Here is an 18,975-nt window from a genome sequence, read left to right as displayed (position 1 = left end):
CATTCTGTCTGCATCCTTGTTCATTGTGAACTTTGGAGAGTTCATTGCTTAAATTCACAGTAGCTCAAGAATACTTGTGTTTTCATTTCCAAGCAGACACAAAGCTTTTAAACATCAACTCAGCACTTACACCTGGTTTCTCCAAGTTAAGCAAGTGATGAAATATTGTGCTCAACTAGAGCCCTCCAGATCCATGGGAGTTTTTCAGATAAAGGCAATCCAAGTGACTATAAATAGCTTTGTATAGGCCTAGTGTTGTACAGCTGAGGTGGTGATGCAGCATCACTGAGAACAATTCATTGTGAGCTGCCATGAAGCCTTGTGTCTGCTGTTCCTAAAGCTCTGCATTTCTTTGCATGTACCCTCCTGTGCAATTACTCTGTGTGGCCTGTCATTCACCTTAACAATGCCCATAACTCTCTGGGTGGGATTGCTCTACATTCCTCCTTCTTTGCCCACTGGACTGCTATTCTAAAATACATCCCTTTGTCAAAAAGTGTATGGCTGGCCTTGTCCTGAGAGTGAATCTGTTCTACAGGATGGTTCTTGAAAGGAAATGCCTTACAGAGCACAATGTGATATAGCATACTGTGAATTACTCACCTCTGAATTCTGCACTAGCAGGCTTGTGTTGTGATCTCAGCTGCAAATAAATTTCTTGCACAGAGATCTGATCCAGATTTTTAGTGGTGGTAGTTACATAGTTTGTAGTCACAGGGGCTTCCTAAATGTTTAAGTATCATGACAGAGAAGAGTTGGAAGTACTTGCTTTGGGTTTTCAATTTGCTTTCTTTTTTTCTCATCCTTCATTTTAACCTGGAGAAGTTCTGTAATGAGAGTGATTCAAAAATAACTCAAAGATGATCAGTAAATATATCCATATACTCAGTAACACTCTATCAACCTCTCTATTATTTTTTGTTCAGCTTAAGGCAGAAGTTGCAAAAGAAGTGGCAAATGCAAGAAGAAAGCAGCACCTTTCATCCTTGCAATATTACTGTGCCCTGAACGCTCTGCAGTACAGGAAGAGAGTGGCTATGATGGAACCTATGCTAGGATATACACGAGGACAGGTATTGACAGTGAAGTGTCTGTATCACTTAGATGTGTTCCTGGGAAAGGTAAAATGTTGTGGTTCTGGATTTATTTTGAGACTTGACAAATTACAATGAGGGTGGGGGAGAAACAATTTGCATTCAGCTTGCCTAGATTATAACAATAGATTTTGTTTGTGGCAGATAGTTGAATGTTTAGATATTCAGGAAAGAAAAAAATGAAAAGAAAATCCAATACACTTCTATGCAAAATCAGCCTAGGGGTTTTTCACAGCTGAGCTAAATGTAGTAGCATTTACTTCCACTGTTTACTCAGTCTGCACAAACTCTCCTATGTAGCAGTTCCCTTCCTGGCACATAATGTTCAGCATACTGATGAGGAGTGTGCACGATGAGGAGCAGAGCATGCTCTGGAGAGCTGGAAGGACAGAACAGTAGAGAAGATTGAGCACAAGGCTGGAAAATCCATTTTCTAATTTTTGTTCTAACAGCAGTTTGATAGAACTTTTCTCAAGTCTGATAGTCTGACCCTCCAGGATATCAGGAGGATCAACAAACCAGTATTATCACAGCACTTGATTCTCACTATCACCCATTTTAAGGGTCTTCGATTTTGATGAAAGAAAGTGTTTGGAAAATAAGAATTGGGCTATGAAAAGAGGAAAAGTGGATGTGGTGTTCTGTTTGAGATTGTAGTGTGGCTCATCATCATCTGCATACTTCTGTCTTTTGCAGCCCATGTGCCTCATTTAAAATAGGTAGTAAATGAGGATTCAGTCACTTTCTCCACCATGGGAGTTCACACTGCTTCTCTGATGTAATTATCCTAAGTAAAATAACTGCACTGATTTCCTTTACTGGAAGCCAAACAGAACTTTCTTTCCCTGTACTTCATCTGGCAAAACTGCCTTATCTCAGTGCTTTATACAGGGAAGTGTCAGGTTGTCATGGAATGACTGAATAACCAGAATCCAGTTGATGCTTAAATATTGTGAACTGCTTTTCAGCACAAATATGTATCTTCTTAATTAATTACTCAAACATGTGTATTCAGTTTCACATTTCCAACAAATTAGTAGGTCAAAAGGAAATGTTGGAAGAAGCAGTGGCTAATAGAGGGTTCACCTGACCTGAAAACTGGCATCAGCATTTATCATCAGTGGAATTTACAGCTCTTTCCTCCTGAAGCAGGCTTCAGAAATAGAATAGGTGAATCATTATTTAGGAGGGCATTCTTTCTCTCCTTTATAAAGGGAGGCTGTGGTCTATAACATGGCTGCAGAAATTTGAATCTTGGGAATCCGAGGTCCCAAGGTTAGGGAAAGGGAGTGAAATCACAAGTAAAAGTGGTTGAAATAGCTAATAAATAGCTTAACATCCAAGAAGTTCTTATAAATCTCTTCCCAGAGTTGATCACTGATTTTTTGTGTTTTCCCTAATTAATTGCACACACATCCTGTCTATATGCATGTTTCATGCAGTTGCCAGTAGGCTTTAATGATGACTGTGCCCTGCAGCAGATAATACAAGGTCAAGTCTACACCAAGTGCTTTACTTTATTGTATGCCTTCTGAGACATACCAGCTAAGAGAATTAATCTTTTATTACATAATGTGCACTTTGGCCCTAGTAGCTTTTTTTTTAGCTCCTTCAGTAGAACAAAACCCATGATAAAACTAGTTGATACAACCAATTGCCCTGGAGAGTTCTGCAAGCGCAGCTATACTTTCCTAACTGACTTTGCTACAGCACTTTGAAAACTTCCCTTGTGCAGTTGGTAGTTCAGGTTGGACTGCTAAATCTGATGGATGATTTGTGTCCCATTCCCTTTGATAGGATGGCATTGCACACAGCAGTTCCTAACACCACGAGCCCCAGCCCTGCCCAGTGCTGGTGTGGGAGAAGCTACCTGTTCTCTTATTTGAGTCATTTGGCAAGTTCTTTGGAAACATACCTGTCAGCAGCCAGCAGCTTATCTGTGTGTGAAAGGGTGGAGAGTTGCAAAAGTGGGAAGTAGCAAGAAAGGCAACGCAGCTGTTTCGTCCATGTGTTTGATCGCCCGCCAAAAGTTGCAGTCATAATGGGAGCACTGTTAACACTCCCACAATCTGCTACTTGTCTGCCAAAGCCAAGAGAGCCTTCAGTGCCCTTTTTCTTGGTATTTTTCAGATCAACTTCTTTAAGAAAGGAGCAGAGATGTTTTCCAAAAGGATGGACAGCTTTTTGTCATCTGTTTCAGACATGGTTCAGAGGTAACCCAGTGCTTTTGTTTGCTTTTATCATTCCATTGCAGTCCGAGCAGTAGTGCTCTAACCTTCAGCACATACCAGAGAGTGCCTCTTTCTCCTTCTAATGAGATTCCTTCCATGCTTACATTGCAGTGTTGGACATATTTTGTTGAAGCAACAGATAGAAAGGAAACATGGAAAAGAAAATGCTGTCTGTACACTGAAGAGAGTATTTTTACAGTATAGTCAGAAACCATATACTGTAAAGTGTTCACATGGTTTCTTACACCCCTGTGTCTCTTCATGAACAGAAAAGCATGGCATTTGGGCTAGAAACTGGTTAACAGTAACAGTATTAATATAACAGAATTAAGGTGCTTTGTGAATTATAGGTATTTATATTTACTGGGTCTTCTGTAATAATACAGCAACAATAACCCATTAACCTCTCAAATAAGGATTTAGGGCCTAAAGTGTTTGATGGTGTAGCTACACAAGGCAAACAAGGGAATATATACATTGCATCCAATGTAGGTTGTATTAGTCCAGAGTTCAACCTACTTTGACTAAGTTTTAAATTTCAGTAAGCTGCTTTTGTACTCCTAATTTTGTGATCATTTTTCTCCTCTACATGCTCCTCACCTCCCCTCTACATCCTCTACTTGTAGTGAAGATTTTCTTTATAATTAAGTCCCTGTAAATGTAAACTTTACACTTGAAATGTAATCTTAATAGAGAGAATATTATTCATAGAATGATAAAATGCTAAGGGATTGGAATGGACCATAAAGATAATATAAGCCCAGCTGAGTCCTTGACTTTAATCCTTCATTCTTTTTGTATCAAGCTGTAGCCAAGTCATTATTTACTCTAACTCTAGTGGCACTTTAAATAATTAATACTTGTTAATTTGAGAACCATGTTACAAACAACTGCTCTGTACAGTAGATTATTTCACTAAATGATTTTTTACTTTTTGTACTTCTATACTTCTATATCTTTGCTCACTTGGGAAATTAATCCCTCTACACAGTCTACACAGCATTTGTGCAGACTGGAGGACTGTACAGATTTTAAATGCCATTGAAATAGTGTCTTATTTACAAAGTATAGGGCATCTTACTTGTGTCTTGCAGGCACAGGGAGGATCCTGCCATTGGATCCTCACCATAGAATAAGCCCTTGTTTTCCACAGTCAGATGAATTTGAGTTCTGGACAGTGTACAGTAGTAAATGGAAACAAAAATAGGCTGCTCAGTTATTTTGATGAGTCTGGTTTTTGCATTTAAAGTCTGTCACACAGTAAAGCTTGGAAGTCCAACACAAATGTAACTAGTAAAAGAGTGTGATGTCTGTGGAAAAATCAAAAGAGAAGCGTGTAGAATTCGGAATGGTTCTGTGCTGCACAGAATTACTGACACAGGACAGGGGTTCGTGACTTCAGTTTGCACAGCCACTGAAAACTCTGCTGCCCACTCCACTCCTTCCTTACTGCTGGGGATCACAAGGCCTCAGTGAGTCAGATCTCCTTGCTAGTCAAGCTAAAAGCTTTTTACTTGTCATACTTGTTTTTTTTGGAACAACAAGCTGATGTGACCTATTGTGCAGCTACAGAATTTCAGTGGTATTTAAAAGCATTTTCATTTATACAGTGACTATTGCTAACGTTGTAAAAACACAGGAGATATCTATAGTAATACTAACACATTCTCAGTGACCACTTGGCCTAATTGCCACAAATGTATATAACTATATAAGAATTGTCAGCACTTTTCTTCCTACCTCGGAGATGGAAGAAGCACATCTTAGGAAGAGGAATACGCCTCAGAAACCAAGAATGTGCCAGGGAGGTTTTGTCAAAAGCATTTTGTGGTGCAACAAAAAATGACAGATCAAAAGATTGATTGAAATAACTCTGAGATGAAAACTGACAGCATAGTTCCATTGAGTTTAAAAATTGAATTTAAATAATTCTTATTTTGACATTCATGATGGATTAGAAAGGCATTGGCTTGCAAAATATGGTCTAATTTAATTCAGATCTGATATTTTCTGCATCACACCAAAGCAGAACACAGTATTATAAACAAAAAATTAAAACTAAAGTGAGATTTGAGATACAGGTTTTGCTGCTGTATTGTTCTGAACTAATGAAAATCCATGACCAGTTAATAGGTGGTGTCAAGGCAGGAATTCCTGTGTGTTACAGCCTTGGAGGCATTAGACAAAGTTCTAAGAAAGCCAAGAGATCCTGTAGTACAGCCTGCTTTGAACTATGCCATTATACTAGGGTAATGTCTGTATGTGTTCAGCAGTGTAGATTCATAGAAGCATTACTTTTAGAAGCTGTCTCTCAAAAAATAAATTTAACTCTACTTTCTCAACATGTTCCAACATTTCTCATGTGCTCATTTCAGTATCACAAAAGAGTATTTCCTATAAAGACTATTTGAAAAACTAATTTCATCTTTGAACTACCCTCCAAGGTAATCTAAGATGGTATTTTTGTTCATTTTGGCTTACAGATGTTACCTGTGTCCTGGTATAAATGGTTAATGATGGCTTTGGGTTTCTTTTTGTGTTGTTTTTTTTTTTTTTTTTTCAGCATACAGGGAGAGCTGGATGCCGAGGCTGAAAAAATGAGAATATCCCAGCAGGACTTAATTGCAGTTAATGAATCTGTTTACACCCCAGATTCTGATGTAACTTCACCTACCATCAATAGAAATCTCATCCAGAAGGCTGGCTACCTTAATCTTAGAAAGTAAGAAGATTGTTATCTGCTGGTTTGTTTAGTGGCTACATTTTTGGGGGGAGAGTCATAAGGACTCCTCAGGTATTAATGTTTGAGGGTCCTAGGATTGGTAGCTCTACTTTTCATCCTCTGAGTACCTCTGTCATCTTTGGAAATGTGTTTTTGAAACTTTAACCAAATTAGAGGCATTTGAGACTATTTTTCTGAAAACAGAATTTTACTTCTTGATTGAATGTACCTACAGGAAAAATTTCCTGCATTCAAGTGGCAAAAAATTAGAAGCTGATGAGACTGGGTTCAGATTGTTCCCAGATCTTAAAAAAGACATAGTGTTTACAAAAGCAGCTATATTTTGTAGTTAATACATGTTTTTATTAATAACCTCTTTTGCATAAATAAAAGCTTTATGGACAATGCAAGTTTGCAACTTTGAATTTGTATCATATGTAGAATTACCTCTGCAGATTTTACACATTTTCCATAAACTTCCACAGAAGTTAGGTATACTGGTGGCATATAATAACCCTATTTATGCGATTGATTAAATATCAGTTTATTATTTTGTTGATCCAGTAATTTTTTTCTTTGTGAGTGTACATCTAGTAATTTCTCTTGGTATTCCAAAAGCTGGATTACACTATAATAGGATTCTGTAGCTAAGAAAGAGATGGACTCCGAGATACGACTGCAGTAGATGCATATTTATATTATTATTCTTTTTGCTGAAACCACTCATAGGATTTCATGTCAATACTCTTTTATTCCTTAGCTAGAATATATGATTTTTAATTTGGATGTTTGGAATTAATTTAATTTATCAGCTTTCATTAAGGATTAGTTTCGGCTAGGAACAGGTGCTCCTTTTTCTTCTTAACAGACACCCGTCATTAAGAAAAATGCCAGAGTGAACATAAAGTTCTGATTAGCACCAGGATATGTTTGCAGTTTCATACCTGTTACTTCTAAGCAGTAATGACCCACTGCATCTTCTCATCAGTAAAACAGGTCTGGTGACTACAACTTGGGAAAGACTCTATTTCTTCACTCAAGGTGGCAACTTGATGTGTCAGCCAAGGGGAGCAGTAGCTGGAGGATTGATTCAGGACCTGGATAACTGCTCTGTTATGGCTGTGGACTGTGAAGACAGAAGATACTGCTTTCAGATCACTACTCCTACAGGCAAAGCGTATGAGACAGGTTTTGTTTGAGGACAGCCAGTCAAACCTACCCCTTCAGATGCTCTTTCCTGTAAAACTTGCTTGCTGTAGTAGTAAGCTTTTCTGGGTTTCCAGAAGGGTGTTTCCAAATTGAAAGCATATTCCTTCCAATACTCCCCCACAAGTGCCTGAATGGCACATGTGGTGTCTTTTAGCTGCAGCTTATTCATGATTCTTGTTCCTGTGGTAGTTAATGGATGTAAAGCATGGTGGTATTACTATAAGCACTGCAGTCTAGCAGTCCTGGTGTCCACTGTTAGCACTTACATGCTGTGTTTATATTTTAGGGGTATAACCCTTCAAGCAGAAAGCAAGAAAGAATACGAGGAGGTAAAAATATTTTCTTTTAAGTTACTATTCTTGCATACAAGTAAACTTGAAGACCTCAGTTTCATTTTTCCCTTCTAGTGGATATGTGCCATCAACAACATCTCCAGACAGATCTATCTCACTGACAATCCAGAGGTGGGAGCTTGTTTCCATCTTTCAGTCCATTTTTTCAACTTGCTGTCCCATTATTCTTCAACATGCTAAGGTAAACTACATGTCTAAAAGAGCTATTCTGTCTTGTTTTCATAGGCAGCTGCAATCAAATTAAATCAGACAGCCCTGCAAGCAGTGACTCCCATTACCAGCTTGGGAAAAAAACACGAAGTTCAGCACCCCAGGTAATGTTCTTTCTTACATGGAGCAGGGACTGTGTTGCTCAATACAACTGCAGGGAGCAGTTGTATTGAGCCTGGGGCTCAGGGGTCTTAAGATGTTGGGCTTGTCACTGAGAAGTGTAGATACAAGTCCAGGTCTCTGCTGATAATGCAGCTCTGAATATGGATGGGGCAGGGAGACAAATAGCCACTTTATTGCTTAAAGTCAGCCCAGGCTGAGTTATCTGCATTCAGATTTAATATACCAATGTTGACTTTTGTCCTAAATAATACTAGGTTAAAAAATATATTTTATTTGAGTTCTCAGTAACAGGTAAGTAGGAAAATACCTTATCTGTCTGTATAGTGGTTCAATCCTGCTTTGGATTTTTGGATAATCTTGTCTCCTTTCCAGAGCAAAGGTAGGCTGTTGCTGATGGATAGAAACATATTTTTTTTACATTTGCACTTCAGACAGACTGTAAAGAATATGGAAAATGACAAAATAATTCCCAGTGGATCAGCTGGCATTCAAGACTCCACACAACTCATTGCTCCTGGAACACCAATTCAATTTGATATCGTACTGCCCGCCATGGAATTTCTGGACCAGAACAGAGGTGGCAGGTATGGCCAGAGACAGTGATCCATCACTGTGACAGTGTGATTTCAGGCAAGGTGAAGTATTGCAGCATCTGTTAGTGGTGATGACCAGAGTCTGTAATTCAAGTTTTAATTCTTATTTCACAGGCGTGCAAACCCATTTGGGGAATCTGAAGACAGCAGTAAAGATGAGGAGGAAGGTCAGTGCTTCTTTCATCCAGATAAAATCAGTCATGATTTTAGCTACCCTGTGTCCCTTAAGGAAAGCACCTGACACGATGGAGCAGAAGTAACAAATCCATAGTAAAGTGACCTTCCTGTACTAGCACATGCAGGGCTTAGCCCTGGCTCTTCTCTTCCCCTGTGCCTGGAACCCACAGCCCTGTCAGAAAACTGCTCTCAGAACCAAAGCAGTACCTCCTGCTCTGAACATTTGCCCTGCTTTCCCTTGCTCACCACTGGCCATAAATGGAGCCTGATCAATGGCTTTGCTGCATAATGGCTGCTTAGTTGTCATTAAATCTTCTAGTGACAGTCAAGGAGCAAGGAAGGATTTGGTGAAAATCTCACTGGGCCCAGATGTATGGAAGGTCAGAAGGACACAGAAGAAAGGGAAGAATGTACAGGCTTAATGGAAGCCAAGGCTTGTGCACAGTCCTAAATTCATCACAGTTTATGTGCACCCAATAGCAAAATAGGCCAGAGAATTTTACTAGCTAATCAAATGAAGCATAAAGGACCAGTCATACTTTTAAAGCTTCCAGGCAACTACAGTAACTTCCTTCCCCACCTCCACACTGCTGCCTGTTCACAGTTTGAAACTGGGTCAGGGCACTGCGTGACTCATGGCAGAAAGCCACCACTCATGACAGTCACCAACCACAGGCTTACTCTTCAATTTCCAAAGTGAATAAAATAATTCCATTGATACTTTGAGCTACTGGAAAGTTGAAGTAGCACAGTGAAGGAAGTGATGGTTTTTCTCTTGCAGACTCCCTGCTGCAGCAGATGTTCGTGGTTCGGTTTTTGGGGTCCATGGCAGTTCAGTCGGATGAGACGTGTGAGGTGATTTATGAAGCCATGAGACAAGTGCTGGCTGCTCGGGCCATTCACAACATCTTCCGCATGACTGAATCCCACCTCATGGTCACCAGCAGGAACCTGAGGTTCTGTAAAAGCCTTAACTTGTCAATATTATCTTCTCTTCATACAATTTGTGATTTATTATGTATTGTTGGATTTGTTTTCCTAAGGCACACAACCTTTGAGGAAGCAAGATACCAAGAGTCTCTTGAAGACTCTTGAAAGAAATGTCTCCGTTTTTTATTCTCTGGTACCTAGAAATGATCCTCCAGACCAAGTAGTAAGAATGCCCTATCTAAGGCATGTAGTGGGGGTATAAGACCCTGCAAAGATATAAAAAATGATGCAAAACAATGGATTGGAAAATTCTCTTTCCTAACAGTGTCCTTTGACAGTAGTGCCACTAGAAAATGCTGATGTCAGACATTCCCTTTAGCTGTGGTGTGTTTATGTCCCTCTGCCTTTTGTGTTAGTCCAGGCATTCAGGATCCTCTCCAAGTGACTCAGAAAGGTGCTCTGACTTGTACCTGTCAGGCAGCTGAGAGTCAAGGCCTAGATTTGAACCTTGCCAATCACAGCTAAAGCACTTGATTCTGTGCATAGATTTCCTCATCTGTAAAAATGCTGGAATTACTGCCTTTCTATTATAAAGGCCCTTGAAATTACCAGGAATCACTCTAAAATAATTTTCTTTTTTTTCCCCAACATGTAATTGCAGGTTAATAGATCCTCAAACCCAAGTTACACGAGCAAGTGTAAGTAACTTTTTCTATCACACCAGTGACTACTTAGTCCCAACAACCTAAGCTAACCTGCTAACTTGAGCTGGCTAAAACAAATTATTTATTTTAATTTTCCAGTTTGAACTCGCCACTGTGACACAGTTTGCTGCCCATCAGGAGAACAGGAGGCTGATTGGTTTTGTGATCCACCTCAGTGAACCTCTGGGAGAAGAATCCATGAGTGCATATGTTTTTGAGAGCAACACAGAAGGGGAAAAGGTTTGTGTAACATTTAATAAAATTCTTTGTTTAGAAAACAGGTCTGGGGCTTCTTGGCTTACACATCTGGGAAACAGTGCTATAAAAGCAACAGCAGCTCAATTTCTGGCCAAGAAAACCCATGCAAGCCTTTACTGGCTTATGTCTAAAAGGGACCACATTAACAGATAATGCAGCAGCATGTGTAAGGAGGAAAGGATGGGATTGTTAATCCCAGCATTAAGAGAGATGGGAAAGTGCTGTCCAGCAGCAGCACTAACAAAAGGAATGTCAGTTATGTTGAGACATGTACAGCTGTGAAGCTTTCACAGACAAGGAGGACATGTGCCAACACCCCTGGCTGTTTGCTGCCTGCTGTAACAGAAATAAGGAGTGGGATGGAGAACTTTTGTCCCTACAAACATTTACACACACTGCCCCAAGTGTGGAAATAAAGTCTGGTGACTAAAACTGACCAAGCTGAGTACAAAGATTTACCAGCCCCTGTGAGCTTTGAAGTTGAACCTGAGATAGTTTTCTTTATCAGTAGTTAGCACAGCAGATTGGTATTCCACCTCTGCTTTTAGGCCTGGTTTTAAGTCTAACTCTGCACTGACAGTCATGTGGTTTACTCATAAGCAAGAAAAAAAAAAAAAACAAACCAGAACTGAATTAAACTTTACATGTATTTCTTTTTTCTAGATTTGCTATGCCATTAGCTTGGGAAAAGAAATTATTGCGGCACAGAAGGTAAGTTTGTTTCGTTTTCTACATCTGTATGATACATCATGGTCTGCTTTTTGGCTGCACTGTCCAGGTACCTCTGATTTGCATTAAAAAAAAAACCCAAAACCACCTGCTACTCCTCCTAACTACAAAGTTTTGCAGACATTATTTAACACAGCAAAAATAACCTGTTTAATTTCACAGTAATGTGATTTGAGGAAAAAATGTGCCACCTCAATTCAAATTCAAAATTACACAAATCTAAATGTTCATGTCAGAGAGAAAGCTGTGAGCAAAGTTTTGAAAAAACCAAACCAACTCTTTGGGATGATGTGTAAATCACACACGCTGCTGTTTCACTTCTAGAAATGTTCGTTCTTTCCCCACCTAGGGATGAAAATCAGTGTTTTTCCACTTAAAAGAAATGGCAGAGTTACCCTGTCCCTTGTAGATATATTTTATCTATATAGATGTGACATTATTATTTGCTGTATATTTTTGCTGCTAAGGTTTCAGAACCAGCTGTGCAGTGAGCTTTTAGTCACAACCACTAAGCATGTGTATAATAAATTCTTGAGACAGTTACTTTTCTCCTTTCTTTTCAATAACTAAAGCACAGCAAAATAAAGACTCAAAAATAATTACTTTTCTTTCTTCTTAAATACTCAAGGGTTGTCTTTACATACCCAGAAAGGTATTATTTATGTTTCAAATCTTTATTCTAAACCTTGTTTAAAAAAAACCAAAGGTGCCAAAGCTAAGCAAGAAGCACTGGGAAATGTATGTTCCTCAAAGGCTGCTGCAGCTTGCTGACCTCTCTTCTTTTTCTTCAGGATCCAGAAGCATTAGCTCAGCTAATGAAGTCTGTGCCATTAACAAGTGATGGGAAGTTCATGCTTCTGAATGATGTGTCAGAAGAGGATGGAACCATGCATGAAGGAGGGGAGGAATCAGAAGCATAAGCAGCTCCTGTCACTTCCTGCAGCCTGTGTGGGAGTAGAAAAGCAGGGAGTCTTTTTGCAAGAATCTCTGGTTTTCAGTCACCTGCACACACCTGAGGCCAGCTGCCCTTTCCTGCTGGAGAGCAGTGGTGTCTCTGCAGCAGAGCCCCTCTGGATTTACAGTGGAAGCACAGCAGGACTCAGGCATTCAGCATTTGTCAGTGTGTAGGGTGGAGCTGTGGCTGGGGAGCTGACAGTCCTGAGCTGGAGGCCAGTGCTGCTGGTGGGCAGGAGAGCACAGCTGTCAGCCACCGAGGGTTAATGGCATTTCTTACATTTACAGGGCCAGCAGCCTCTCATTCCACTGAAATTCGTGTGAGCTGCCAGCTCCTCTGACAAATATCAGGCCTCAAATTTCCTACCATAGTCAATTTTTATAGTTTGCATGATTATGTGCATCTGAATGAAGGTTAAAAATGCACTATCTACTTTATTTCAGATGAAGTTATTTTTAGTCTAGTTTATGTGTAACAAGATTTACTTTTTGTGTTAGCCTATTTACAAAACAATTTGTTAAACACTAAATTTTTCCTATTAATATAATCTATTTTTATATTGCATCTAGACAAAGCTTACAAAACAAATCTAAGTGCCTACTCTTACCTTCCAGGGGGCCACACTCTCACATTCTGTAATTAAATAATGGACAAATTGTACCTCCTTGATTTATTATTCTAAACACCACTGACATGCAAACCTGAAAAGTAGGCAATGAATGTGGCATGTTAGCTGCGTGCAGTTTTTCTATGGTTAGGTTTCTTGCCAGAGATGATGATAGTAGGACAAATAAGTACTTTTATAGTAAGAATTCTTTGCATTTTTAACATTGTGGTGACATGCAACAGCTGAGTCTACCAGCAACCTTTGGTTTTAAGAAACTGAGCAATAAAACATTAGATTATAAGTCTACAATGTATTGACAAGTCTCATAATACATTCCTGAGATTAGACACTAGAGAGATTTGGATAACAAGTTTACATATTTTTTCCATCCTGAAAACATCAGCAACATTACTTTGCAAAATAGACTAAATAAAGAGCTGTTGGGGGGGGGCGTTGTAATCTGTAGTATAGGTTCTATTAATCAAGATAAGGTACCTAGAAAAAATGGATGAAATTCCTCAAACTTAATTTAACTCTTCTAGTGACCAAGAAACTAGATTTTCCATATGCAGAATCTGTGCAACAGTATCTGAAAGATCCCAGATTGGAAGTGTTTGATGTGGAATAAATTTAATTTAACTGGTTATTGAGTGTTTAAAAAAGTGCTGTGGAAGAAAACTGTTAGTAACTGATAGAAAAACTTCTTCGTAAATAAAAGCTGAAGCTGTCTTATTAAAAAAATTAACATCCACTGAACTGGTGTTATTGAAAACACTGGGAGTGAGGTTCTCAAAATTGCATTTATTAACACAGTTTTATGTACATAATGTTCTCTACTCACAAACCAAAGAGACCGGAGTAACAAAATGCCCTTTTGCACAATGAGTTAGGAAACATTAAGTATTACATTTGGTCCTTTGTACCTGAGAAGCTGAAAACAGCTGTTGATGGACATCTGATGCAACTCAAATTTTTTTCTGGTTCCAGGCTGCATTAGGACCTGCAGAATATGCCCTTCAGCACCAGGAGTTTGCAGCAGCTGGGTGCTGCTGGGGCCATGCAAACCCTTGATGGCAGGGCTGACAGGGAGCTGGGTGTCCACAACCCCTTGGAGAGCAGCTGCTGCTCTTCCAGCAGCCTTGGCACAAGGCTGAACACCTGAGGGCAGTGGTGACAGCTGCCTGCTGGGGGTGAGAGCCTGCCTTCAGCCCTGTCCTGAAGGAAAAATTCCTACATGTGTTTTTATGTCCCTGCAGAAAGCTCATCATCCTCACTTCTACCACCCCTGGAGATTTCTGAATGAGCACGTTTCATTCAGTTTAGGGGATTTTTTGTTTTAGCTCCACTGTCTCATCTCCAGACAACCAGTTAGGGTCAATTTAGTTCCTGTAATTGCAACAGGAGGTCACAAGCAACAGAAAGAGTAGTAGCACCACAGCATGAATTTTGCCCCCCTTCCATATCCTTGTGGGGAGAAAAAAGGATTTAATGCAACTCATGATATCCAAACCCAGGACCCACCTTGGATTTCAGATGAGAAAAATCTTTCTGCATGTCTATGCTGCTACATGACAAAGAGAAAGAAGGGAATACAAACTACAGTCCTGTGTTAGCAAGAATAGCTCTATTATCACTGTACATATTTGTGTATGTATATATTTTTGCCACATAGAGTATACATTCAGTTCTCCCAGATTAAACAGGCATCTATAAAAATAGGCTATGTCTTTCCTCTAGAATTTCCATCACCAGAACCATATTAATTTGTTAACCACCATACATGAAGGCAGTGCTCAGTTCACTTTATGTTCAACTGCAAAGTCTTACCTTAGCAAGATAATGTCTTTCCAAAAGAAAAAAAAAATGGAGAAGGGAAAATACAAGTGCAGACTAGAGTGTGGGCTGTGTCTTGACTGCACACAGCTCCCTAGCAAGGCCATCCTGGGGAAAGGAACACCATCTATGGGTGATTCTGCCATTGCTGTGGAAGAAGGAAATGCAGCACTTGGCCATTCCACTCCACGAACTTAGGTGACTTCAGCAGAGATGGGAATGTGGAAGGCTGTCCATAGCAACTGCAGCAGGATGGGAAGCAGCAGCAAGAATGCTGATCTCAGCAATGCTACTGAGAGTTCAGTGTGGGCACAGTTTGGTCAAAATAGTGTACGCAAATTAAAAAAAAACCCTGTATCAAAAAGCAAAAAATGTAAATCAAGTAATGCAGCATTCTTTAGGGCAGTTATAATGAACTAAAAATAAAAACTTTAATGAGCCCAGCTGATTTTAACAGCCCATGAAGCTTGTGTTGTCAGAACCAACAAATGAAAGTTCAGATCAGTCTGGTCTTTCCAGCTGCAACAAAACATTCATCCTTGCTGTTTGAATGTTGAAGTGACTGGCAGGAAAGGGCAAATCAGAAGTATGTCAGGAATTATTTGAACCAATGATCCAAGAGTGGGGGGAACAATTTGAACCATTAAAACAAATATTAAAGAAAGTTTGGTCTAAAAATAGTTTAAGAGTGCAAAAAAACCCCCACCAAGGGTAGTTCTCTCAGCTGGACTGACTGGAGTAGTTTATTCTGGTTGGTAAGAACTAGAAGGGTGTTAATGTTCTGGGAGATTAAAACACACCTGTATATTTTAATAAAGGTGGTATTTTCTTTTAAGTTAAGTCTAGCTACTTAAGTTAGGAATCCAAGTAATTCTTGCACAATCTAGAACCTCTACTTGCAGGCATGGACAGATGTTAAATAGTTCTCACAGTGTTCCGCAGTTTCTGAGCCTGCAGTGCAATTATTGTTAATAATCAGGCATGTAAGACTGTATGAACAACACATGGTACAACAGACCTACAAAGGCTAGGAAATACAGAATTGAGGCTGAAACTTTCAATTAGGCACAACATGTTAATGAACTGTAAGATCACTTAATAGTTACAGACACCCATCACAGTGTCTGGTCATAAAAGGAAGAGCTGATTGTGGTTCTGTCTTGGCTCTGGATTTCCTTACTTCTGTGGATGCAAATCAGACCTTCAGTATGAAATGAGAAGTAATTTGTTATGTTCTGCTTTTCTTGTTTTCCCATTCTTTGATAAGGGGACAAAAACAGGGGGAAATAAATGTTTGATGGGATCCTATGTTTCCCACAGTACAAATACTGTCTATAGTAATAACAAGGGGGTTTAGAATAAAACAGTAATAAGCATTTCCACTTTGTGTAATACATTTAACATACACTCACAACATACACTGTTAAACCCACAGTGTAATCTGTCACTGCCTTAAATGCAACAGGACTGCACAATGACATGTCTCAATTCTTTTTTGGGTAACAGATACAGCCAATAACTGGATTCAGGTTTTTTTTCTGGTTGAAGAGATGGCAGTTCAAATCTTGGACCAACAGCCTATGAGTTTGGGTTTTTTTAAATGCAATCATAGAGATGCGAGAATGCATCTAGAAATTAATAAGGATTTTTTAATCTGCACATTTATACTTTAAAATAACTACCTCCAACGTCATCATTTTATTAAATTATTTTCAATCTAAAGAAAGTGTTGTAAATAATGCAAACTCCTGAAAAATAGGAGTTTCTACAGGAAATATAGACAAACACAGACCTAGCCTCAGTGGATGCTAGTATACTACTGTACATTTTCTCTTGGATTTAACAGAGCAAGTAAATCATATCTAGTGCTTTAGCTCCTACACAGTGTTACTGATAAAGACAAGGACATGAGATATTTGAGTAAGTAATCATCACCCATACCAGCCATGTCATTTCACAACAGGCTCCACAGGTGTAGAGTTGGAAAGATCTCCATTGCTTGCTTTACCAGATTCTTCTACAAAGATAAAAAAAAGGCATGGATCATATTTAACACTCTGTTTGAAACAAAACCCCTCAAATCCTAAGTAACTTTTGCATTTCTTTATCTTGATCCTTAGGAGCATTCTCATTTCTTTGGAAATAATTTTCCAAGAGAATCTTTCAGAATTAATGAGGGAGAATATAAAACCAGGAATAGAAATGCAAAACACTAATGTTGCCTAGTCAAGAGACCACACCACAAATTAAAATCTTACCCTTTGAATATAGAATTCAATGGGAGACCAAGCATCAAACATCTGAATATCCACAGTAACTGCATCATCTGCTATGTAAGTTGAAAGCCAGCTCGTACAACAGGTGAAAACCACTTTATTTTACACCACCTAAGGCTGTCATACTGGTAATTGAAGAGGTAAGTATGATGCTGAAGTTACTGAATTTAATATTACTGCAAGTATGCAATTCTGCCTGTCCCAGGCTTTTTTCATCAGTTGGGTCTTCTGTGGTGTTGCTTTTTTTTCCATACCCCAGAGATGCCCATCTTGAAATTCACCTATTCCAAAGAAGGACTTCTTGATCTCTTCTTGCTGAGTCTAAATCACCCATGACCACATAAACCTCTCTCTGGAATACTCAATCAGGCTCAATAAGCAAGAAAGCAGCCATGGGAAAAAACCTCTATTAAGGCATACAATTTCAGTAGCCTAAATGTTCTACATACAGGATTCACTCACCTTCTTTTTCTTTCTTTTCCTGGCTTTCTTCTGCTGCAGTTTTATCTGCTCTGAAAAAAATTCTTGCACTACTTAGTGAGAAATAAAGGAGTTCAAATTCCTAAGGGAAAAGATAAAGAGGAGCACCAGTGTATCACAAGTTTGTAGACAAATATCAATGGGATTTTTCATGAGCATCTCAGGCTCCTAGATTTCGGTATCTAAATCACTTAAATGCTCTTAAAAATCTTCCTCCCTTCTACCTTATTCAAATGCATTTTACAAAGCAAATGTCAAATTACATTAAATGGCAACTAAAGCAACTAAAGCATCACTGCAATAAATCTAACACTGATCTTCTGAGGCTGAAAATGAGGTTTGTAGCTGCAGTAAGAACTTAGAGCAACATGCCCATGGAAAATCATGCAAGCCAATAGTTTGAAAAACCACAAGCCTGAGCAGTATCTGAACAAGGTTCCATTATGTGGTTTTTTTAACAGAGGACCAAACAGTGCACACTTCTGGGAACCATGAGGGCATACAGGGCTTTATCTATTCCAACAAGACATTACAGAATGTAATCATGGGCTGTAAAAATAGCCATTGACAGATTTGTCCCATAGGCTTCTCCAGTCAAGAGATAGAAAGCACCACACCACAGATGAAACTTGAGCTGCTGTGCTCCAAAATTCAAATGCACCTTTCCTCTGTTTGATAGCTAATGCATCATTCAATTTAGCAGCTCAGAATTAACACACGGGAAGCTCTGAGGGTTCAAAGCATTATGTGTAATCTTTGTTATAAGAAGTTTAACCAAAAGATATTCTCTCCTTTTCAAGCATTTATGGTTTAGTTGCATTAGATTTCAAATTCCATGGGACAAAGAATTCCAAAGAAACAAGTCTTCAAATATCACAAAAACCAAATACGTTCCCTTCAGGTCATACACCCCAAGGCTTTATGCATTTTTTGCACTGTTGCTGTAGACAGTACTCTGGATTTGGCTCTCAATGAGCTCCATCAGAACAGTTACATGATTTGTGACAAGTAAGTGCAGAAGCCAATACAGAACAGAAATTGTTACCAGAACACGTAACCAGGCCCATGCTGTACCTGTAAACAAACTTCCAGTCGCTTGTGGGTAAGGTTCATTGTCTGTAGTAGTTTCTCATCTTGATTAGTGGATTGCACATTCTGTTGCTTAGCTACTGCTCTTATTTCCTTCACATACTTCTCTCTAACAGACTGGAACCAGTGCAGAGAATCAAACTCCTGGTACTGATCCAAAAGCTTCAGAATGTAAGCCACACCTAGTCATTAACAAATCATGTACTAAAGTCAACATGCAATTTGCAAAACATTTTGTGAGTGTCTTTAATCGATGAGCTTAAGTGGATAATTCCATGCAAATTAACTTACAATTAATCTATCACGAAAAATTACAATAAAGAACAATCTCAAATTTTTTTAAACATCACTTCTCCAAATACTTGCATTCCGTCTCATCTGGATGAGAACCACAAGCTTGGA

General features: G+C 39.1%; 2 protein-coding genes across 6 annotated transcripts in view; one reads left to right on the top strand and one right to left on the bottom strand.

Moving 5' to 3' along the window:
* The window catches only part of APPL2 (adaptor protein, phosphotyrosine interacting with PH domain and leucine zipper 2), a 33,455-nt gene extending 19,809 nt beyond the window's left edge, over nucleotides 1-13,646 (top strand). Inside the window, exons 8-21 of the mRNA XM_077783372.1 lie at nucleotides 927-1,073; nucleotides 3,225-3,307; nucleotides 5,889-6,047; nucleotides 7,036-7,224; nucleotides 7,543-7,585; nucleotides 7,664-7,720; nucleotides 7,835-7,923; nucleotides 8,374-8,526; nucleotides 8,650-8,702; nucleotides 9,494-9,668; nucleotides 10,304-10,340; nucleotides 10,446-10,586; nucleotides 11,268-11,315; nucleotides 12,125-13,646. Coding sequence (XP_077639498.1) covers nucleotides 927-1,073; nucleotides 3,225-3,307; nucleotides 5,889-6,047; nucleotides 7,036-7,224; nucleotides 7,543-7,585; nucleotides 7,664-7,720; nucleotides 7,835-7,923; nucleotides 8,374-8,526; nucleotides 8,650-8,702; nucleotides 9,494-9,668; nucleotides 10,304-10,340; nucleotides 10,446-10,586; nucleotides 11,268-11,315; nucleotides 12,125-12,253 — 1,503 coding nt within the window. The 3' untranslated portion in view covers nucleotides 12,254-13,646. The remainder of the gene's footprint in view (nucleotides 1-926; nucleotides 1,074-3,224; nucleotides 3,308-5,888; nucleotides 6,048-7,035; nucleotides 7,225-7,542; nucleotides 7,586-7,663; nucleotides 7,721-7,834; nucleotides 7,924-8,373; nucleotides 8,527-8,649; nucleotides 8,703-9,493; nucleotides 9,669-10,303; nucleotides 10,341-10,445; nucleotides 10,587-11,267; nucleotides 11,316-12,124) is intronic.
* A 35-nt stretch (nucleotides 13,647-13,681) lies between these two features.
* Nucleotides 13,682-18,975, bottom strand: part of WASHC4 (WASH complex subunit 4) — a 38,201-nt gene continuing 32,907 nt past the window's right edge. The window contains exons 31-34 of one of the 5 annotated variants that reach the window (XM_021536111.3): nucleotides 18,559-18,755; nucleotides 17,467-17,566; nucleotides 16,670-16,745; nucleotides 13,682-15,985 (exon numbers count right to left, since the gene is read on the bottom strand). In XM_021536111.3, coding sequence (XP_021391786.1) covers nucleotides 16,678-16,745; nucleotides 17,467-17,566; nucleotides 18,559-18,755 — 365 coding nt within the window. In that variant the 3' untranslated portion in view covers nucleotides 13,682-15,985; nucleotides 16,670-16,677. Of the gene's footprint in view, nucleotides 16,746-17,466; nucleotides 17,567-18,558; nucleotides 18,756-18,975 lie in introns of those variants that run through there. The other 4 variants (XM_077783371.1, XM_021536119.3, XM_021536103.3 and 1 more) reach the window with 4 other exon arrangements.

Source organism: Lonchura striata, chromosome 5 (genome assembly GCF_046129695.1).
Source record: "Lonchura striata isolate bLonStr1 chromosome 5, bLonStr1.mat, whole genome shotgun sequence".
NCBI lineage: Eukaryota > Metazoa > Chordata > Aves > Passeriformes > Estrildidae > Lonchura > Lonchura striata.
The sequence above is the reverse complement of the archived record's forward strand: the minus strand, read 5'-3'. Positions and strand labels throughout refer to the sequence as shown.